Source organism: Enhydra lutris, unplaced genomic scaffold (assembly GCF_002288905.1).
Source record: "Enhydra lutris kenyoni isolate GAN:26980312 unplaced genomic scaffold, ASM228890v2 scaffoldscaffold90, whole genome shotgun sequence".
NCBI lineage: Eukaryota > Metazoa > Chordata > Mammalia > Carnivora > Mustelidae > Enhydra > Enhydra lutris.
In genome coordinates, this window is record NW_019154174.1 from 4661419 (window position 1) to 4684934 (window position 23516).

A 23516-nucleotide genomic window follows, 5' to 3' on the forward strand; every position below is an offset into this window, starting at 1 on the left:
ATAAAATTAACACTTTTGGGATATCTAGTTTCTTTTTCATGGATGAAATGTCCTCTTTAATGTCTCTAGGGATGTTAATTTTCTGTATTCTAAAGTCTTTTTCTATTCATTGTATTAACTCTCTTTTATTGGGTATTAGTGCTTTTGTTAATTAAATTTGGTGACTGTCTTTCAGGGTGTTGATTTTCCCCAGATGTTTTCCCATTCTTGGTTGTGTGCTCCTCTTTGTATTTGAGAATCCCACACCCTCTGCCCATCCTGCTTGGTGTAACATAACCCCAGTGATTGGAGTATGACATGCTGTGTACAAGCTGTGCACCTTAGGTATGGGAGCTCCTGCCTACCTTGAGGACGGTGGCTTCCTGGGGCAATGCCCACCCTCTGGGCTTCAGCCTATGGGTGAGCACTTCTACACTTAATACACTGGGGAGGGGCCAGCAGTCCTAAAAGCATCTTCCCAAGGAATGCCCCAGGACTTCCTCTCTCTCTCCATCTTGACTCCGGACTCAACTACGTACCATTTCTTCTGTGGAAAATGCTAATGCCCATGTTTGGGTCTGAAGTTTCCTTTGCTTTTAGTTATTCATAGATGGGCTCTCTGCTCTCTGTCCTTTAGAGAGCGTTTGAGGCATTCCTCAAAATTTCCAGTTGGCTGGCGGCATTGTTTGTTACTTTTTCTCTATCCCCTCACCCCTGTCCAGTTTCCCACAGCCAGTCCCTGCTCTGGGCAGGCTCAGGTGAGGCACCACAGGCACACTGATGCTGAGACACTCACCAAAGGGCCTCCCAGCCATGGCAACAGGCAGGCAGCCTCCAGGACCTTCTGCCCCCACCCGTGATGTCACTCCACTCCATAAGACAGGGGTAGATTTTTTGTTTTCTTCATAGCGGTGGACGTTTGAGACTGAACTCTAAGGTACTTCATAAAGAAGTTTAGCTTTGAATGAAAATTAGTGCAAGAAAATGCAAGGGCGAGTGGGGCAATAAGAAAGTGTCAAAAACTAACAATATCCCGCAGGTATTTGAAGCACATAACATGGGACTCAGATTTGCCTAGCAACGGCTCCATCAGAATGGGTGGAAGGGAATGCAACTTGAAAAATACATAGCGTAGACCCTAAAGTTAGGGCCCAAGTTGCTTTATTCTGGGAAGTTTGTGATCCAGGCACCACCATGACCGAAGCTTGGGCTGGCATGCCCTAGGTTTGGCTTCTTGAAGCCTGTTGCACTTGTCATTTCTTCTAGAATGGCCATCTTTTTTTTTTTTTTTTAAGATTTTATTTATGTATTTGACAGAGAGAGATTGTAAGTAGGCAGAGAGGCAGGCAGAGAGGCGGGGGCGGGGGTGGGGGGAAGCAGGCTCCCTGCAGAACAGATTTCAGAGCAGAGCAGTCCTGATGTGGGACTCGATCCCAGGACCCTGAGATCATGACCTGAGCCGAAGGCAGAAGCTTAACCTGCTGAGCCACCCAGGCGCCCCTAGAATGGCCATCTCTATTGCCGGACTAGAAATTCCATGAGAACAGACACTCTGTCGGCCTGGTTCATGCCTCTGTCCCTAATAGTTAGCAGGTCATACCTACGGTTCGGGACAAACATACTCAACAACAAATTTTGGTTGAATCAATGAATGAATGGAAGGGGGGGGAAATTAACCCTTTGATGTCAGGTAAAAATCCTTTCTGAACCAGGCAGATGAATACACACGTGCAAAGTGGCTCATGGAGGGCAATAGGAGTGAGTGGGAAATACCGCGACCAACAATGCACGCCAGACCCCAACGCATTCCAAACCCCAGTTTTATTAAGACTGCCAACCAAATGAGACCTCACTGGGGATCTTACTGGGGAGCTGTGGGGTTGGCTGCGGGTCAGAGACCTCCACCCCAGAGATCGCTGCTCCCTCTTGAAGACTGTCAGTCTCCATCGTGGCTTCACGATCAAAAGATCTGATCTCCTCTTAGGCAAAATCAGTATGTCATGTGACATAAAGAGCATGCTGTCATCTGAATTTGAAATGTTCTGTGGAAGCAATCAGGGAGCGCTGATTCATAACTCTCACCTCCGTGCAGCCCTTCAGCAACCTTGTCAGGTCTCCAGAGCCCATTTTCCCACATTGGATCGGCGGGGGGTCTTGGGCCCAGAGACTCACTTGAGGACCCAGAGCAGCTGGAGTCAGGCTCAGAACCCAGGTGCAGAACTTAGACCCAGCCGTTCCCCTTTCTGAGTGTAGTCAGAGGTCTCCTGCTTGTGTCACTAGCACTTAGCACACATATGAGCACATTTTCTGGCCTCAAGGCTGCTTTGTGTCAAAAGCTCTTACAGGCGCCTTTCATCGGTCCCACAGTCACTGAGCCCCTGACTTTCATCCCGCTCTAGAGACCCCTGGCTTCCACTGCATTGGTATCGGGCAGGGAATAAACACGGGCACCGTGGTGAGGAGCCTGGACTTTGGAGTCAGACAGTCATTCATCCAAGCTGACTCTGCTGTTGCTAGCAGCGCGACCTTGCGCGGGTCCTTGGGTGCCCTGAGCCTCGAAGACAAGGACCCCCACTGGAACGGTGGGAGGCTGCAACGAGATAAGGTTAGCTTGGCATCCCGAATGTAGCAAAAGCTTGGTAATTGGTAGCTGGTGCCGCTGGGAATGTTAGATTTCACTGTTATTGCCAACGTTTCCTATGTCGTGGCACCCAGTTCCCTCCCTCCCTAGCCCTGCAGAAGGAGGCAGATCAGGACTGTAAGACACTAATCCACTGACCTGTCAAACCCCTGCTGCGTTTTAGCAGGTGGTCTGGGCATCTGTTCCTCCCTCTGCCTCCTCCCTGGCTCCCCGTCCCCGACGAGGGGACCTGATTTGTTCTCCACCTGCGTGTTTACCGCCTAGCATCTGAGCAGAGGGCTTTCTGTTGCAGGGGCATGAGCCTAACATTTTTAACACTGAACACTTAACACTGAACACCTAACATTTTTAACACTGAAATCACATATGACCAGGTTGTAAAGCAAAGCTCTAAAGTTAGTTTTCAGAGAGAAATTTCTAGATAACAGCTTCAAAAGCAACCAGTATATCCCCCTGCACAGTATCCCTTTGAAGCATGGGCAGGTTGGCTTCCAAAGCGACCAATCCAAGGTCCTCATCCTTCCAGATGGAAAGGGTTTGAACCGCTTCCTGGAGGGAGTGTGGCTCCTCACTCCATCTCCCCTTTGCCCCAGGAACAGATGGTTTTAGATCATATCAGCTTCCTAAGAGCATAGGTTCTTAAAGTTTGCTCATCCAATGTGAGCAAATGTATTATTTTTCTTTTTAGAGAAGATACCAGCCACGCAGAATCTGGGCTGCTTTTTCGTGTGTGTTTTGTCAATACAATTATGGCATTGAAATTTGCATTAACTTAACAGAAGCAAAAGCAAGTGGAAACAGGAAGAATTATTGAAATTCAGATTCTTCTTACTGCAAGAGGAGTTTTTAAAAATATCGCATCGGTTTAGTAAATTGTGAAAACAATATTACGAGGTCAGAGTTGCTATGTTTCAACGGTGTTTGCCATGTTCAAACTGTGTGTTTCCACCAAAGATGGATTTGAATGGAAGTTGAAAATGAGGCCGGGGGTGGACCCACACTGCCTGCCCTCTTCTGGCTTTTGTTAGCCTAGCTAAGGGCTTCGGCAGAGAAATTGCTTTCCGGCCCATAACCCAAGTGTGCACAATTGTCCCGTATTTATTCGGTCTCTAAGTGGCTTCCGCATTTACTGTTAGACATTTTACCACAGCTTCTCCAAGTCTATGCTCTTTATTCTGACTTTACCCTTCATTGTTTGGATTTTGTTCTGGGAGCTTTTTTTCCGGAGAAGGGCTCAGGGTTGCTGGATTCCCTGAGTTTCTTCCCGTTAGAATCGGTGCCCTGTTATTTGTAAGTCTGGGCTACTTGGCCGGATACACGAAGTCGGACAGACCCAGTGTCGGGGGCGGCTGCTTTCTGCTCTCTGAGTCATTCTTCTGGGGGGATGAGATGTGTCCTGGGGATGGAGATCAGTTACTTTTCAGACATCTGGCTGTCCAGGGCCCTGCACCCTACTGTCCCTCCCATTCCTGCAGGGAATTTATTTTTTTGCAGGAGTCAGGGAAGGGATTTAAACATAAATGTAAATGTATCATTTGTTCCTAATTATTAAACTGGAAACATGCTTATGAAAGAAAAAGAAGTAAAACAACAGAGAAAAAGAAAGTTCTCACTGTGCGACCCCCAGAGAGAACACTGTTAATAGGTTGGTGACTATTTTTCCAAACTTTTCGTGTGGGTATCTGCACAGAAACTCATTTTTTTAAATCGGATTTATTGTACGTGTCCATTCTTCGACAGGCTCATTTTGGCTTAAATGTGTATCCCGCTACTTTTCTAAGTAAGCACACAAGATCTACCTGGTTTTCCATGAGGGCCTCTTGAGCATTTCACCCACTCTTCTTACTGCACATCTGGAACATTCTCGATTATCAGTGATCCCCGATCTGTGTATATTGACGGAAGGATAACTTCTCAGACGGACTTAGTCAAAGAGCGTATATACCGTTCATTTCTAGTCGGTCGTTTGTCCTCACTGCCTCCCAGATGCATCTCCAGAGGCATCCCCTGTGTCCTCCCCTTTGCTGCCCCCTCCACGTTGTACCTCCGCAAAGCCCTGCTGTGACCCCTCCCTGCTCCCTGCCCTCCCTCCTCTGGTGCACACTCTCCTCCAGCCATGGCTGCCTCCTGGCCTTTGCCTCTGCTGTTCCCCCTGCCCGACTTGCCGGGGTCCCAGACAGTCACTGCACGGTGGCCCATCAGCCAGCCTTCTCCGACCAGCTTTCAGCAGGGGTTCCTCAGCCCGCTACCCTCTGTGCCGTTATCCAGGCCGGCTCTTTCCCTCACCGTCCTGGCCACAGCAGAAATGCCCCAATTTCTTTTTTTTTTTTATACCCCAATTGTTCTGAGGCTTTGCCATCTTACTGCCCACCGTTACCCCAGCCCTTAGCGTGCCTGCGTGCCTGAATAGTTAGTGGTGGTGGCCGTCACCTCCTCCCCTCCTCCCCCAGTGGTTGGACCATGACAGACTGCAAAGCAAAAGGGAGTCCCCAAGCCCAAGCAGTTTTGAAATCCCAACTGGGCAAACTCCATTGGGTTTCAAAGCCTCAGAATAATTCTCTGTGGCTCAGGGCTCCACCCTCTGGTGGGGTGGGAGGGCTTCTGGGCCCGAGGTGCCACCCCCTTCCCGCCCCCGGAGCCATCCTTTTCTCTCGTGGAGGGTGGCACGTGTTCGCAGCCAAGGAGCACCCTGCTTCCTGAGTGTAGAATTTGGGGAGGATGACAGCCTTCTTTTATTTTGTCCTTCCTGTCTCTCTTCCGGTGCCAGTGGGCAGTGTTTCCGTGGGTATGACATCCTCAAACACCATACGGTCTCCTATGTACACCTCATCGATTCCCTCCATTAGACAAGAGGATCCTTCACAGATCCTTGCTGGATAATCTTCTTTCTGTGCCTGGTGTTTGCTGGGATGTCGAAGATGATCCATGAGTCCCAGATCTAGTGTCTTCAGAGAACCCTCCATGTGATTGACCTTGGATCCTCTTAAGTACTAGCAAAAGGTTGTCCAGCCACGCCTCGGGGTTCCTTCCAGAGCGCGCTCTTCTGAGTGCTCATCTTAGCATCTTTTGCCACTGGGACAGGCTCAGAGTCTCCCACATCATCAAGTTCCGTTCCAAGTTCCACTTACACAGAACCATAGGCACAGCCCAGCTAGTAAGCTCCTGCCACTACATCACAGGACCCCCCCCTAGTTTCCATAACATGTCCCTTGTTTCCTAAGCCCCCACAGGCCAACACCTTTGGTATCCATATTTCTACCATCAGGTCTTTTTAGGATGATTTATCTAGAATAATCGAAGTATTTTAGTGCCTCTCCCCTCTTTGTGAGCTGTCGCTGGCTCACAGGGTCCAGGGGTTAGAACGTGGACAGCATGGCAACTGTGAAGGTTGCTGGTCAACCGCCAACACCAAGCAAGCAATATTGGTTCCTTCTCGTTTTCTCAGAGCTGTGTTAGGCAGCACAAGCTATGCGGGAAGTATAGCCAGGTGGACGAAACACACTGGTTTGCCCAGATGGTCCAGTTGGCATTTTCTTGTCCCAGGGTAAACGGACTAGTGCCCTTTCTCCCTTTCAAAAGTGTTCTGTCTTCGGTGATCAATTTTCTGGCCACCCTACGTGTAGATCTTAATGCTTGTCCTACAGATTGTAAATCTGTTATTGCATGGGGATGAAACACAGATTGACAAAAAATTATCAAGCAGCGATGGTTAAGTGCTAAATCTTATGACATCTTAGGTGCTTCTAAACATCCTTTGAGATATAGGACAGCCCCTCTGCCCCGCAACTGTCTCCTAGACATTGTACTGTCTAGAATTTCAGGGGCATTTGAAGGCCTTTGGGATTTCATATTCGGAGTGTGGTCCCTGGACCAGCAACATTACCATCATCTTGTTAGAAGTGCACGTTGTCAGGCCTCGTCCAGGACACCCTGAATCAGAAACTCTGGGCAGTGTGGGACCCCACAGTCTGTTTAAATGAGTCCCCAGACGAAAACATCTGTAATGCACAGACACACACACACACACACACACACACACACACACACACACACAGACGCACACTCTTAATGACATCCCAGGCGTGTGGCCACAATTCATATCCTAAATACCGCTCTGCTAGAGAGTTGTTCCTTTGTCCCTGTCTTTGTCTTCTCGTCTTCAAAGCAATGACAACCTCATGTGTCGAGAGTCGAGCTGATCTTGGTAAATGTTCGTTTGCTGGGAATCATTCCTGGGTTCTAATGATCTATTTTCAGAGGAGTTTTTCTCAAAGTAACATATTTCATTTTTTTGCCTCTCTCCCTGACTTTTGGCAGGAGCTGAGAAAAAGCCTGGAACTTAGTGTAAATCTGCAGAGGAAACAAAGAGATGGTTCTAGCGACGAGTATGACTCTATCGAAGAAGAGGTGCTCTCTGAGCCTGAGCCCGAGGAGCCAGTGCTGCTGGGCCACGGCAGAGAGGACCCCCCTCTTTCCAGTGGAAACTCCGTGCAGAAGGCTGTGCCCGAGGACCAGGGACCAAAAGGACGCCCTTCCCAGGGCCTAGACCCCCTCGTGGTGCTGGAATTCAACCCAGCTTCCAAGAGTGAGTTCCATCTTACGTGAGCACATCTTTGCCTTCGGTGTGTTTAGGTCTGATAGTAGGACTTGAATTTCCAGCCGTGTTTGGGGTTCAGCTTTGGGGAGACTGTCCCACAGGCCAGTCAGGACTCTGCCGATTGTGACAAGCCAAGGCTTCCAAAGGCCTCCAGATGACCCTGAGATTCCAGATGGCAGATGTCTGGCAGATGGTTTTGGGGGCTGTCCTGTGTCTTGTAGGACGTGTAGTAGGATCTCCCTGCCAGCCGGTTAATACATTCTGTCTGAAACCAAAGGGACTATATTGGCTTGACTAACTGAGGAGTCCAGAACCGTCAAGGACTCTCCCCTCCCCCTCTTCCCCCTTCCTTACTCCTTCCCTTCTTCTGTCTCATCTCTGCCTTCCTTTGTCTTGGTACCATTCACAGCTGGGCTCTCCACATACAGACACAGAATTGAGACAATGGCTTTATGCCTCTATCAGAAAGTGGATTCGTCTTCCTCAAAGCTCCAGGCTGCGTGCTCCTCTGTGCCCCTGGTACTAGAAACTTCTTCCATCCCAGCCCTCCCCTCTTTTTTTTTTTTTTTTTTTTTAAAGATTTTATTTATTTATTTGACAGAGAGATCACAAGCAGGCAGAGAGGCAGGCAGAGAGAGAGAGGAGGAAGCAGGCTCCCCTAGAGAGCAGAGAGCCCGATGCGGGGCTCGATCCCAGGACTCTGAGATCATGACCTGAGCCGAAGGCAGCGGCTTAACCCACTGAGCCACCCAGGCGCCCCCCAGCCCTCCCCTCTTATCCCTTCCACCATCTTTTCCTCGGCTAGGCTGTGAGCATCTCAGGGGCAGCAAATGCATTTTACCCTGCTCTTTCCACCCTGGGATGTCTTGGTGGTACCATTATTTTATGTGTCACTCTGCCAATTAAATCGACCTCGACGATTGCCAGACTCGTCCCTACTCGGAAATGTTAACATCCAAAAACCTGTATCATAGACTGTTTTCATTCGTTTGCCCAAATGTGCTGCATTATTCACATCTCTGATCCCGAATTAGCACAGTACCTGGCACGAGCAGGGTTCAACCAATATTTGTTAAATGAATACATGAACGAACCAGCAGATGCCTGAGTGGCATGCCCCAACTTTGCTGGCATTCTGTGTCTGACATCTAAACCCTTGTTTCCCTACAGGTAATAAAAAGGAAAGGAATTTGTCGGCTAAGCGGAAGGACAATGCTGAGGTTTTCATTCCCACCAGACCCGAACTGAACTTGAACCCTCAGCCCTCTGCTGTGTTCCCAGACCAGGAGAAGGCATGCTCAAGTAAGAGTTCTGGCAGCCCCAGAGCAGGGCTGGGGCTGGGGCTGGGTCCCCCTCAGTGCAATACCTGCTGGGGGAGTCCTTACTGTGTGACGCTCTTCATCAAGGCACGAGCTCACCTTTCACAAATGTGTTGTTAGTCAAGGTCTCCAGAGAAACAGAACCAATAGAGTGTGTGTGCGCGTGTGTGTGTAATTCCAATCTGCAGGTTGGATCAGCTGGTTGGAGACCCAGAAAGAGCCAGTGTTCCAGTACAAAGCCCATATGCACTAGCAGGGCCAATGTTGCAGAGGAAGTCCAGAGATAGTCTTCTGGAGAATTCTCTTATTTGAGAGCGGGTCAGTTTTTTTGTTCTGTTCTAGCCTTCAACTGATTAGATGAGACCCTCCACACACATTATGGAGGGTAATCTGCTTTATTCTCCAATGCAAATGTTAATCTCATCTGATAACACCTTTTGGAAACACCCAGAATCATGTTTGACCGAGCATCTGGGCTCCCTGTGGTCCATCAAAGGGACACATGACATCACCCATCCCAGCACCTTTCTCGTTCTGCGACCAAGAGGTGGTTTTAATTGAAAACTTATTTTAGTTTTGGTTTTACTTTCTCATTTTGTTTTTACTCTTAATCTGTTTATATGGATAATGATGCATGCAAATGGTACTGAATTCTGAAAGTACAAGAGTTCACGGTGCAGTCAGTCCGCCACTCTTCTGATGAAACGAGAGGTTGCATTGGTCGAGTGCTTGGTGCGAGCCAGCCCCTACTGTCAGCTTTTAGTCCTGTCACTTGTAAGTAAATGGTCATCCTTACGCATAGCCTTTGAGGTAGGTCCAGGGATTGTCCCCATTTCACAGATGAGGAGCTGAGGCCCAGAGCAGGGGATTTACATGCTGGAAAGTGGCTGACCTAGGCCCCAAACCCTGGGGGAGAGACTCCATGCCGTGTCCCAATCAGCACTGGAAGCCCTCAGTAAATCATGGCAGCCTGAGGCCCTGGATCCCATCCAGGGGCAGAGTGCGTCCCGGGAAGCCGCTTGCTTCTGGGTTTTGCCACCCGAAACAAAGCACCTCACAGAGTTCAAGGCATCCTGGTATTCCAAGCATTTGGAAGCCTGGGGTGTCCTGGGCAGAAATCCAGCCCCAGCCAGCCTGCCTTTGTTAGACAAGCAGTCCGGCTGAGCCAGGGGCCCTGACCTCTGTGGCTGGCATTCCACCCACATCTCCTGGGAGCTGGAGGGACTGAGGCCTGGGCTTGGGGCAGGTGGAAGGAGAAGGAGGAGTAGCAGAACAGCCAGCATTTACCGAGCATCAGCTCTAGCTCTGTAAACGTTGTCTCTGGACTCCCCCAGCCACCAGCTCTGAGGTAAGGATTTGAGAACAGGTCCTTTATTTAGAAGTTGGTCCCTGGTTAGGGGGGCAGCAAAGGGAAGGAGCCCAAACTGGCTTTATCACCAAGCAAGTTCACTGGGCAAGTGGAGTACCCTCCTGGCTGGGGAGTTTGGGGGGCACAGTTGAACATAAGCCCCCGTGTGGGACCGCTGCTCCCCACCCTAGGCCAAGGGAGCTAGGCTCTTCCACAGCCCTCCCAGGGCCAGCGGAGCCCAGAGCCAGAGTTGCAGGCTGAGGTCTAGCTGACAGACTGTGAGCAGGACACCACCCCAGCATTATCTGATCAGTTCTCATCACAACCCAAACTCCAACTGAAGGAAAAGACCCATGAATATGAGACAAGGCATTTTGGGTAGCAAGTAATTTTATTTTTCTTAGGGGTGATGGGAGGGCCCTCCGCGGCCCTGGGCTTGCGGCCCAGCAGCCCAGCAGCCCCGACAGAAAGCCTGTGCACCTGCTTGAAGTCCTGTCCGTGCACCTAGTAGCTCTGTGACCTCAGGCAGTTTGGTTAACCTCTCTGGGCCTCCATCATCCATCTGCCCAGCAGGGATAAAAATGATACCCTCATCTGGGGGGTGCTATAAGGCTAAAAGGGCTGGAGAGAGGATTACCTGGCTCAGAGCAGCTGCTTGGTGGAGTCAGCTGGCACCGTTCACACAAATGCCAGCCAAGCCTCAGAGCTGCTGTCATCCCCAGCTTAAGTCTGGGGCACTTCCGGGAGGGAGATACGGGTGCTGTCACCAGAGGCAGATGGAGTGGGTGCCGGGCAGCAAACTCTAGGAGATCCCTGTGGATGCTGCTGCCCCCTTCTCCCATTTCACAGATGAGGAAACTGAGGTTGAAGACCTGGAAGTGACTTGCCGAGAGTAATAGGCAGGACGGGAAATTGGGGGAGCCATTGGGGCCGGCCGTGAGCATCCTAAGGATATGGCCTGGCCCACAGGCAAGGCCAGCCAGGGAAGCTGGGCACTGGGGCCTAGGCCTGGGGCTGCAGTCATGGCATCCTCCCATCTAGCCCAGTCAAGTCCTGGATGCATTTCCAGGCAAGGCAGCAGGTCATTTGCTGTCTTCTTTGACCTCACCAGCAACCTGTGTATGGAGCATCTACCCTGTGCCAACCCTGGTCCAGGCCCTGGTGATCCAGGGAGCAACACACTGTTCCTGCTGTCTTGGTGTTTATATTTCAGTGGGCAGGGATAGACAACAAACACAAAGATGGGGTGGTGATAGCCACCACCAAGACATCAACTGGGTGATGGCTGGGCACCGTGCTTAGAAGAGGTCTCTCTGAGGAAGGGAGACGTGAGCTGAGACATGGTAAGGTAAAGGACTAGCCTTTTGCAGAGGAGGAAGCCTGTGCAAAGGCCCTGGGGTAGGAAAGAGTTGCTCAGTTAGCTCAAGAATCAGAAAGAAAGCTGGAGGCCAGAGCATAGCCGCTGAGGTGAGGGCAGCTGAGATGGAGTCACAGGTGAGCAGAGACTTTTATGAGCTGCTTTACATTTGAACAAGGTCCCTCTGGCTGCCACATGGAGTGTGGCCTGTTGGGAGTTGTGCTGGCTGTGGGATGACCAGGGAAGAGCCCATTGCAGGATGCAAAAGGTGGTGACTCAGTCTCTGAGTCTTACCAGTGGCTGGATTCCTGATAGCAGTCCAGCTTGTGATGAGACTAGTTGTGATTTACCCTGAACAGCCAGGTTAAGAAGCTGGGCAGTGGGGAACCTGCCATGATAGGGCGGGGAGAGCCGAGACTCAGCAGTGACAGGGGATCCCTGACTTGTCGCTTGTCTGGTGTAGGTTCTGGGTCTGTGCCACTAGCAAAGGAGACTCAAGCAAGCCAGGTGCCTAGAGCTGGGTTCTATGTCTGGACAGGTCATGTTTGGTGCTAAGCCCGCTGCAGGAAGAGTGGGGTCTGATCTCTGTCCTGCCTCAGCGGGGAGTGACCTGGACATGCCGCCAGACTGAGCCTGTGGGTGGTGGAGTTGTCCGCATCCCACCAACACGAAAAGCCAAAATCCAGTAGTAGAGCTAGGACCAAACTTGTTCCTGGGACTTGTTGGCAAGAGCCAGTGCCTGGAAAGTCACCAGCATGGAGCCTGAGGAAGGTAGACGTAGGAAGGGAATTGCTGTGGAAGTGGTATGTTGACAAGGGCATGTCAAGGTCAAAGCAGCTGATAGGCTTCAAGATGTCCTGTGTGCAATTAGATAATCTTAGATATCGTCTATATGGGTGAAGAGTAAGATACATGGTGTCAGAAAAACCTGGTGAATTTTGGATCTATCTGCTTTGGTTGGAAGAAGCCAGAAGGAGAGAGAGAGAAGGGACAAGGGGACAAGGTGAAGGGCAGGTCAGCTCTCAGAGCCCCAACAGCAAGTGGACAGTGTGGGTAGCAATCCCAGGTGGTAGTGGTTCTTTGATATCCAAACTAGCTCCACTGACCACTACTTCAGTGGCCAAGACTCCAGTCTATACTGCTGGTGTCGACTCTTCGTGAAAAAATTAGAAAGGGTTTCCAGAAAGTTCCTCCAGAATGAGTTGCTGAAAGAAATGAAACCCAGAGTAGTGTGCCACCGTGCAGGAAGCCTTCCTGAGCCCCTGGTAGAGTGGGAGCAGGACCCTGCTGATCAAGCAACCTTCCCACCCATCCTACTGGGATCACCAGATTTCCCTCCTTAATGTGCATGCCACGGTCACGAGAGTTTCCGTGACTGGGTAATAAAATGAAGAGCCAGCACTTACAAAGCACTGACCCAAAAAAGCTATGTTTTATACCATACATGTAATCTTGCATTTAACCGTCTAAACTGCTCCGTGAGCTAGACACAGCTATTAGCAACAACTGCTATACAGAGGAAACCAAGGCACAGAGAAGTTGAGGAATTTGCCCTAAGTCACACAGCCAGTGAGCAATGAAATCAGTGTTTGAAAACCTGACTGCAGGGGTGCCTGGGTGGCTCAGTTGATTAAGCATCTGCCTTTGGCTCAGGTTGTGATCCTGGGGTCCTGGGATCAAACCCTGCATCAGGCTCCCTGCTCAGCAGGGAGCCAGCTTCTACCTCTCCCTCTTCCTGCCTCTCTGCCGGCTTGTGCTCTCTCTCTCTTCCTCTAATTAATTAATTAATTAAAAAGAAAGAGAGAAAACCTGACCATAGAGTCTGTTTTCTTAACTACTCCACTGCGTGAGTGATCCCTCCTGTGCCAACTAAAATGCTGTTTACTTACTACATATCCACATCAGCCCAGTCCTAACTGAAAACGTGCCTAAAAGTCAGAGTTGAGTCACTTGTGATATTTTTTCTAATGTTCTTTGATGTAAATATATAACTGTTAATATTTTTTTTTTAAGATTTTATTTAAATCTTCATTAAAGAGAGAGCAAGTGAGCACAAGGGCATACACAAGCAGGGGGAGAGGCAGGCAGATGGAGAAGCAGGCTCCCCACTGAGCAAGGAAGCCTGATGCAGGACTTGATCCTGCATGCAGGACCCTGGGGTCACAACCTGAGCTAAAGGCAGCCGCTTAAATGACAGAGCCACCCAGGCATCCCAACTGTTAATATTTTAAAAACCATGTAACAACTAAAATAGTTTTGAGGGACTCGTGGGTGGCTCTGTCTGTTAAGTGCCTGCTTTAGGTTATGCCCACCCTAATGACATCATCTTAACCCCAGCATCTGCAAATACTGAATAAGCTCACACTGATAGGGCCTGGGGGGTTAGGACTTCAGCATCTTTTATGGGGACACAATGCAACCCATAACCCATACCTTCATGGACAACATTTTGCAAAGTAGAGCTTCGTTAATTTATAATTGGCCATTCTCCAGAAAGTTCTGGAATGTTCTAACAAATTACATGCAGTGTGTGGTGCAAGACTGACAAATACATGAGGAAATGAGAGTGAAGAGAAGATGAGGAGAGAAAAAATAGGAAGCCAGGGGGTGAACAAACAGGCATGTGAGGGAGTTCAGGAGTGACTCTGACCTTCCTGTGCACCGTGGCAAAGGAGCCTAGGTGTTCATGTAAACATATAAACATATGTCACTGGGTCCCTCTGATGAAAACCAGATGACCAGCTGTCCCTGGTACTGGGTTCTTAGAGCCATTTGTCCCATCGTCTCCCTGCAAAAGGACACTGTCTGAGGTCGTGGAATCTTCATTTTGAACAGGTTTAGAGCTCAGCCTCTCAAATATCCTTGGGCCCTTACATAAAGCTAAATTTGAAGAAAGTCAAAAAGCACAGCATGGTCACCACCCTCGCACTACAGTGGAGCCACTCTTCACACGGGGGATTTGGTTCTAAAGGTCAGAAAAAGTGCAGGTGGTGGCCCAAGAAACTCTTGGAAATTCCTCAAACTGATGATGAGGGGTAGTTTCCGTGAGTGTGTATGGCTCTGTACAGACCACCCCTATCATCTCCAATAAGCCCCAGAGCATCGTCTCTCCTCCAGGGCGGGTCCAATCCCAGCTTCTTGGCTGAGTCTCCGATGAAGCAGGTGGCTTTGTTGAGGGTCTGCGCTACAGTGAAAATGTGTGATTTTACACATTGGCATTATGCTAAGGGCACTGGATGTTCACGCCCCCAGAGGCACAAGGAACCTGAGACTTCCCGAGAAGACAGTGGAATCAAATCAGCTCACCCTTTCTAGGCAAAATCTGGACTGCTCACATGCTTTATATTTGTGGGGGGCTGTCTTCTGGGGGACATGCACCAATGAGCCTCTTTATGTCTTCCTGGTGAATGGAACCTTTTATCACCATGTTGTCTCCTGTTCAATCTAGTGATGCTCATTGCCCTAAAGCCCACCAGCTTTCTTTTGTGGTCACTGTTTCCATGGTGTGCCTTCTTTATGTCCTTTTGCTTTCAAACTTTCTCCTTCCTTACGTTGAGGTTTGTCTCTTGTAAGCAGCATGTAATTGGGTTTTATTTTTATCCTCTAAACAATCTACGTGTTTAAATGGGCACATTTAGTCCATTTACATTTAATGTAATTGCTGATATACTTGAGTTTAAATCTACTTTCATATTGTCTGCTTTTTATTGGTTCTGCCTGTTTTATGGTCCTCTTTCTTTCCTTTCTTTCCCTCTTTTGAACTGATTACTTTCTGTTGTTCCTTTTTTCCCTCTCTGTTAGCTTGTTAGCTCTACATCCTTTTATTATTCTTTCAGTCATTATCCTAGATTGCAACACACATTCTTGACTTATTTGAGTCTACTTTAGATTAGCAAGTTTACACCGCTTCCCATTCAGTGGAAGGACCTTACAACTCCGTAACTCCCATTTACTCCCCTCCTGACTTAAATGCTGTTATTGTCATGCTTTTTAATTCTTTCTAGGTCTTAAACCTCACTAGATGATGGTATCATCATTATTATGATTGCTATTATTTTTAATTTTACATAGTAGTAATTCAGATCGCCCATCTTGTTAACCTTTCTAAGCTTTGCACTCCTGGCTCTTTGCAAGTCATGCTGACTCTCCGGCTATGGCCCCAAGTCTGTCACCAGCTCTGCCCAGCCTCCCAGCTTTGCAGCAGCTCAGATCAGGGTCAATAGCTCCTTGAGGGAAAACACTTCCCAGGGGCTGGGTTTACCTCTCTGGGTTTCCTTCTCCTGCCTGCTTTTGACCCTGTAATCCTTCACAGCCCTGTTCACGTTCCACATCTTCAAACACATTTCTTTGTTTCAAACAGATTTGTATAATATTTGGTCCAGGTTTTCTAGCTGTGCTCCAAGAAAGAGTTGGTCTCCATTAACATTACCAGAAGTACAACCTACCGCCTGCACTCTTTAAAGAGTTATTTCTCCCCTTGCCCCTTTGCCTTTGGCCAAGGTCATAAACTTGAATTTGTGTCAATTAAATGTACGTATGATGCGTGAGAATGTAATTCTTCTCTGTCACTGTGACTGTCGTGGTTCTAATGAACCAGTTCTTATGTCCTGTGCCACTCTAGTCTCTACCCATGAGTTTTCCCCAAGACTTCCAGAGACCTGTTGTCATCTTGAGGGTGAAAGAACATCAGTCTTTAATGTAGAAAGTTTACTGTCCGAGTTGTCAGAGTGCTCTAGGGAAGTGATGTATCTGAACCACTTTTCTCAGACAAGCTGCCAACCATAGAAATAAAGTAACACCCCTCAGCGTGATTGAATTAGAGGACCCTGACAGCCCACACTTAGCATTTCTATCAGGTACCAGCGGCAGAAAGACCATTCTGCCGAAGCCCTGAGTCTTATAACATAGTTAGTCAGTGTTCGTTATTAATCACAAGTGACAGAAACCCAAACTGGCTAGAGCAATGAAGGAAAATGTATTGCTCCCAGACCTGGGAAGTCTAGGACTATAGATTTAGCCTCAGGCATGGAGGGATCCAGGTGCCCAGATGATACCACCGGGAAGCTGTTTCATCATCACTTAGCTCTAGTCTTCTCTAGTCCAGCAGGTCTTAAACTTGGAACGTGCATCAGAATTATTTGCAGAGCAAATGAAAACACAGACTTTTGGGCCCCAGCCCCAGTTTCTAATTCAGTGCATCTAGAATGGAGCCTAAGTCTTTTAATCACCTGACAAGTTCCAATGGTGCCGATATTGCCAGTCCAGGGATCACACTTTGAGAACCATATCTCTGGTCTCAGGCACAGCCCACATATGGCCCCCAGGGGCTCTAGGCTCTCTCTTACCGGCTCAGCATCCCTAGGGAAAGGGACTGCTCCTTTCCTAATAATTCCAGCAGAGTCCCCTGAATGGATCTCTAGTCTCCATGGTCTGGGAGAGGCAGTTCTCTTTGCCCCAGGCTGGGCCAGGAATGTGGTCAGATCTGTCCAAACTCTGTAGCGTGAGAAGAGTAGGGAAGGGCCGGTTCCCCAAAGGAAAACCTGGGTGCTATGCAGGTGGGTGCTGCTACAGGGAACTCAGAAGCAACTGTTATCCATTTCATAAATTAAGCACACAGATGTTTGCTACACATTCTCCAGGGGAGGATATGGACCAAAGGACCATCCTATCCAGGAGGGAAGAGTGGAACCATTCAGTGAGGGCAGCATAGGAGTCGTGATTGCCTTCCTTGAAAATCATACGCATTCCCGGCCCAAAGAAGTGCTAGTGGCAAAAGGATGAGTATTAGAGTTACAGACAGACATCTGCGTACATACAGACAACTGTAGAGTCATAGACATCTGCCCATGGAGAGGCCCAGAGAAGCTCTGGAGATGAAAGAACACAGGCCCTGACGAGCCATGTTTATCAGCTGTTTATAGCCACCTAATGAGCTGTCCCAGAATCAGTGGCTTGAAACAGCAACCCTTTGACTTCCACTGAGGACGCTGCAGGTGGACTGGATGGTGTCAGACGGCCGGTCACTCACATGACGGCAGACCACTTGGCCTGTGGACCTCAGCTGGGATGACCATCTCTGTTCCACGTGGTCTCGCTAGCCAGCACGTGGTGGTCTCAGAGAGGGCACACCCCAAAGCATAAGTGCTTTTTTAAGACTCTGCTTGGTCACGATCGTCCAGTGACCTGTTAGCCAAAGAAAGCCACCAGGCCTAGCCCAGCTGGAGAAACAGACTCTACCCCTTGCACCACCCCCCTCAAGCAGGGAAGGGGAGGAATGAGTGAACGCTGGTCACAGTCTTTTACACCACGGGAAGCGTGTGGCCTGATAAGGCCTCACTTCGGTGAAATGCATGGCAGTCTGGAGTACTCAGGCGTGGACCACTGTCCCGGGCACAGCCAGCTCCCTGTCCCCCTGCCAGTTGGATTTTAGAGACGGGTGTGGGCATCTCAGGACAAAAGAGGGCTAAGTCAGCTGTTTCCCTGGACCTTTCACTGCACTAATCAGTGCCCAGTTTCCAGGCCAATGGGCACCCGACCACGGCCAGTGGGGGTGCACCATGGAACCCAGAGGGTTTACGGCCTAACGGGGGCACTGCTACCCAGCTCCAGCCCTGCAATCGCCACATGGGAATGCTAGTCAGAGGTTACCAGCCCGTATGATTTTTTCAGGAGACACCAGGAATTCCAATTTTCAGGTGGATTTCCTCTTTAAAAAAAAAAAAAAAAAAAGCTTGGCATCTATTTCCAATTTGAAAAAAAGTGAAAGTCGCACAATACACGTCTGCCGCTGGATTTGGCCTTCGGGCTGCTGGCTTACGATCTTCTCCGTGAACCTTGTTCTCAGGTGTAATATCCGCCCTTTCAGTGGATTCCCAGGTGACCTCCGAGGCCCCGCACATGTGGTGAGGGGTAATTTTGCTGAGACCCTGAATGTGAGCTTTTTGAGTCCCAGCTGGCAGGTGGGAACAAGTCACCCAGCCTGTGAGCCGCCTGGCAGCCCCACATCCCCCTCTCCTCTCTTCTTCCGTGAGATGTGTTATATTCACCGCAAATCTCCCGTGTTTGATAGGCTCTTTGTTTCCCGGGGAGAGAGAGAGAGAGAGAGAGAGACAGAGACAAGGCAAGTTTTGGCGAGGCAAAGAGCAAGTGGAGTTAACGGGAGAGGGGTGGTTTTCGACCAGAAAAGAGCAGTGTGGGATAAATTAAAATGTGCAATTTGGTTCTTGCTGGTGGCACAAATTTATTGTGTGAATAAATCTGCCATTCTCTAGGTGTACGACGAAAATAAATCCACCCTCATGTGGTGTTCAGGCTGGTGCAAAACGGGCTCGGCCAAGTGAGCGATGAGAGCGTTGACACGAGTTAAAAGGTGGTTGCCTCATGTGTTGTGAGGAAATGCTCAGTGAACACGAACTGATTAGCAGAGATGAGGTTCAGGAGGACACAAGCGCCCTGTGCCGACATTTCTGGAAAGCCATGGGTGGGGAAGGCTCTGGTAGGGGAGCTTCAGGGTTGACCTTCAGAGAAAGGGTGATTTAATTTCTAAAAGCATCATCTTAGCATAGTATGACTCAAAGGCACAGGCAGCTCCCGGTGATCATGCTGTCGGGGGGAGCATTCCCTCCCAAGGGAAAGATGCTTGGGGCAGAAGTGTTTTTGCAGCCAGAACTGGACTCCACTGGAAGAAAAAGCCTTTCTTAGTATCCTTTTTGAAGAAGAAGTGAGTCTAGGGTCGCAGCGACCAAGGACAGGTGGTGGTCTCTGGCACCCTCTTCCACCCCAGTCCCGGGCCACTGAGGCAACAGAGGGCAGGCCACTTGCCCAAGGAAAGACGGTAAAAAGGGAGGGGTCGCCACCCAGCTCCCTTTAGAACAACTTTATACATGCTCCATGTGGGCCATGGAGGAGGAGCTCATGAATTGCAGGTTCTGCTTGTCCTGGCACTGCCTAAGACTTCCATCGACACAGGGGTTTGCCCTCCCTCATGTCATAGCGTGAGCACACGTGTTTAGCTTTACACACGACCTCAGTCCCTAATTTATAGAATCACCTATAGATCAGAAGGAGCCTTGAATTCTTTAGCTCTGCTTTCCTGCAGATGGTGGAGGAAACCGTACGCTGTAGTGATATTCACAAAAACCGAGACTGACAAAGTTTGGGGTTGAAATCATTTTCCGTACATCCCTTTGACAAAAATCATCATGCCAAGTGCCAGGGTCGTAGCATGAGGCCTGTTGGGCTGACATGGCCTCGGGGGACATGGCCCACATGAGAACCAAGGCCGAGATCTCTTCACCCTCCTGCCCACTCCAGGCTGCCTTGCCGTATCTCATCTGGCAAGCCCCGCCCACCTCAGGGCCTTGGCACCTGCTGTTCCCTTGGCCTGGAATGGCCTCCCCGTGTGGGTATTTGCAGGGCCCACTGCCTTCAGGTCTCCGCTCAGATGTCACCTACCCTAACCAAGTGGCTCAAATAGTGTCTCTTTCCCTGCGTCACCTCTGGCCTTTGCCCCACTTTGTTCCTTGTAGCACTTGTCTCCACCTGCTGGTAGATCCAGTGTGCACCTGCCTGATCCGTTTCTGTCTCTGCCCCTTGACTGTGAGATCTGTGAGGCGGGGGGGCATGTCATTCCACAGCTTAGGGTAGGTTGAGAGCCTGTGTCATTAATAACCTTTGCCTTGCCAGGAACCCATTTCCACCTCAGCTACCCTGGGGGCGAGGGTGTGAATTTTTCTGTTCCAGCTTCAGTTTAGCTCAAGACCAGGTCCTTCAGCTTCCTTTGATTCCTCCTCCCTGTCCCTGTCCCCCTAGCTACTCCCAGGACCTGAGCCCACTGTGGCCGTCTGCATCCCTTTTACCCACCCGCATTTCCACACCAGTAAGGACCCCCACCCCCATCCCCCCGTCAGCTTGATATGCTGAGCTGCTGCCAGTCCTCCTTTCTGCTCTGTTTGGGTATTTGTTTTACCGTCTCATTCCCTCGCCCCTCCCCCTGGCCCTGTTGCAGAGCAGACCAAGTCCCTCCTAAGAAGGGCCAACAAGGAAGGCTATAAAGTGGCCTTGACTGGGATGAGCAGAATCCCGGGTCACTTTCCCAGCAGCTCCTTAAACGTTTCTGTCCCTGGGAGCAGCATTGGGGCAACAACGAGAGACAGTACATCAAAGTCAGAAAATGACCCACTCACTGTTTATTGCCCAGGCCGGCCATCCGCAGGCATTTGAGGTTCCTTTGGGAGCCCCTGACCCTCCTGGGAGAGTGGCTTGGACTTGTTGTGGCCTTGGGGTAGGCTGGCCCTTCGGGCTCTATTGGCCTTCATAAGGTTTCTTAAAAACCAGAGTATGTCTGTAAACACATAAAATTCAGGGGATTTCACATAGATTTCAGATTGTAGCTTTTCTTGGGCAGGGGGATAAAAGACAATACTGAGAGTGTAGCTCAGATGGCAGCTGCTGGCTGGAGCTGGGCTGCCGCCCCTGGCCCGGGGCATTCAAATTCACAGCCACTCCCTGGGCGCCTGGTAGAAACTGATATGCCCTCATTTTGGTTGAGCTTTCCCATAAAAACCCATGGTCTCCCATCAGCCCAGTGCCCAGCCGTACTGGAAGCCAGCCTGGTGGAACTGCCGTGCTTCCACTCCTCTCCTCCCAAGGCCATTCCCGATGTTGCTGCTAGAACATTCCTTCAGACGCAGCATTCTAACACGATGTAGTAGACGGGTCAAGTGCTGCATGGAATGCTCAGTACTCAGCGTGGATGGATGGGCTCAAGGACTCAGTATTCAGAGGATGCTGTTTCATATATCCTAAGAGGTCACCCGTGAATTCCCAGTGTGTTAGAGGCTGGCGTCTGTGTCGATCTTTGACATGACTGCTAGTTGATACAATCCAGTCGCTTCTGCCGAATTCATACCTCTGGCACAGACCTGCTCCCAGACTCAGACTCGAGTGTGTACGTGCAACTTGTTGGCTCCACTTGGATGCCCGAATCATACATCTTGGGCTCAATCTGTCCAAACCTGATCCCCTGCTCTCCGCTCCCAAACCTGCTCCACCCAGAGCCCTTGTCGCTCAGCCTTTCCTCTCTCCCAGCCATACCCACATTGTCAGGCCACCCCATGGGCCCTGCCTTAACTACATTTGCAGGATCTGACCGCAGTCTGTGTCCCTTCCCTGCGGCTGCCATGCCTCCCGCTGGCTGCAGCTAGAAACTTCTAGAAACCTAGTCCCTTCTGTCCCTAGCTCAGCACCTAAGTCAGGTCAAGTCCTCCCCTCCTTTAGAGCCCACCATGGCTCTCCCTTTCACTCAGAGTAGCAACCTTGTGACCTCCACGGCTTTGAGTGATCCCCGACTTGGGTCTCCTGAACCTGTCTCCCTGTCTCAACCTTTCAGCCCACACACGGAACCTGGCTGCTCCGTGAGCACACCGCCCACGGGTGTGTCCACGCCAGTGCCTGGACCACAGCCTCAGCCACCCGCAGCCCCACTCTGTTCTGCTCTTGCCTGTTCTTCCGTAACATTTTCTGACATCTAACACTCTATTTTGTTGATCATTTCCCCTGGCTACTTGTCCTACTTTACAAAGCTGGGTTCTCCAACCATCTCGTCACTGCTGGGTCCCCAGTGCCGAGGACAGAGCCAGGCACAGTGGCCCTCAAGAAATATTTGCCGAGGGGATGAAAGTCAATTGGGAAAAGCCTCTTTAAGCATTCTGATTGAAACATTTCAGGCAGTTCTATTTTTAAATGAAGTTTTTTTTCCCCCCTAATATGGAAAGATTCCACACATAAGTAATTGAGAGGGTGTTACAGTGACCTCCGTGTGTCCATTACCTGGCCTTGGCAGTCATGAATTGATGGCCAATGTCTCTTCATCTACATCCCCACCCACTGCCCAGATGATTAGGAAGGAAATTCGAGTCATCATTTAATTTTATCTGCAGATAGTTTAGTCTGCTTTCCTTTGCTGCATAGCCCTCTGTTGGGTGGGCGTACCGTTATTTATTTCATTCAGCCAGTCTTACTGGGCTCTGTCTGCATGTCACTTTATAAAACCAATTGTCCTCTCCTTAGAACTTCTGGAATCGCCCACAGCATTGCAATGCTTTTTTTCTTAAATTGGGATGTAAAGTCTTTGCAATTCTTGTTGCCCATGGAAAAGCAAAACAGGATAAAATAAAATATTCCCAGATACCCATCTGTCTCCACGAGAGCATATATTATTCCCCATAAGTACTTCGTTAGAGCTTACAACTTTTTATTTAGATGCGATTTCAAACTTAAAGTTGCAAGGATAGCACAGTTGACCCTCCATAGACCCTCCAGCCGCACTCCCCGGTTGGTAACATTTTTGTCCCAGTTGATGGATTGATCGGTTTTCTTTTACATAAGCTCCAGACCCAACATGGGGCTTGAACTCACGACCCCAAGATCAAGAGTGGGACGTTCAACCGACTGAGCCAGCCAGGCACCCCTTGTTCCCACTGATTTCTGTTTGTGCTCTGTGTGTGTGTGTGTGTGTATTAGAGATTCAGTTGCAGACATCATTCTCCTTTACCTCTAAACACTGCAGTGTGTGTCTCCTAAGACTGGGGCAATTCATTTCCCATGAGCACAGCACACTTAGGAAATTCAGGAGGGTAAGCATCACTACAATACTGTTATCTACGCCACACACTGTATTGGGGTTCCTCTACTTGCTGAAGTAGTGTCCTTCCCACCAGTGTTTTCCCACCCAGGATCCAGTGCCAGGTTTGTAACCACATCCTGCTGCCATGTCTGCCCAGTCTCCTTTAATTTGGAATCGCTCTCTGGGCCTTTTTTTTTCCTTGTCTTGTGTGACCTTGACATTTTTGGAGAGTACAAGCCAGTTGTTTTATAGAATGTTCCTCAATTCAGGTCTAATGGATTTTGAGCTGCACTCCGTGAATGCAGTCTAAAGGCGCACCCCATTTCCCGCCTGCAGGACCCGGAAGCCGCCGCGAGAGACCCCTCTCGGCTACCCGAAAACCTGTGCATGAAGCTGAGGACCGAGAGGAAGACGCCTCAGCGGTGCTCAGGGCCATCCAGGTGGAGAACGAAGCCCTGCAGAGGGCCCTCCTCAGCAGAAAGACTGAGCCCCCCACCAGCCCACTGCAGGTGCGTTCAGGGGCAGAGGGGAGGGACCACAGGAGGCTTCCCAGGGACCTGGTGGTGTCTGAGCAGCACTTGCAAAAGGAGATGTTGCATAGGCATCCTGAACTCATATCTGCCCTGTTTTCCTGCCCCTGACCCACTGT

At 49.8% G+C, this 23516-nt stretch overlaps 1 protein-coding gene across 2 annotated transcripts in view; it reads left to right on the forward strand.

The window, feature by feature from the left end:
* The window catches only part of LOC111162277 (KIAA0556 ortholog), a 161807-nt gene that overhangs the window by 71474 nt on the left and 66817 nt on the right, over positions 1-23516 (forward strand). Inside the window, exons 5-7 of one of the 2 annotated variants that reach the window (XM_022526575.1) lie at positions 6938-7205; positions 8388-8519; positions 23204-23376. In XM_022526575.1, coding sequence (XP_022382283.1) covers positions 6938-7205; positions 8388-8519; positions 23204-23376 — 573 coding nt within the window. The remainder of the gene's footprint in view (positions 1-6937; positions 7206-8387; positions 8520-23203; positions 23377-23516) is intronic. The other variant, XM_022526574.1, reaches the window with a different exon arrangement.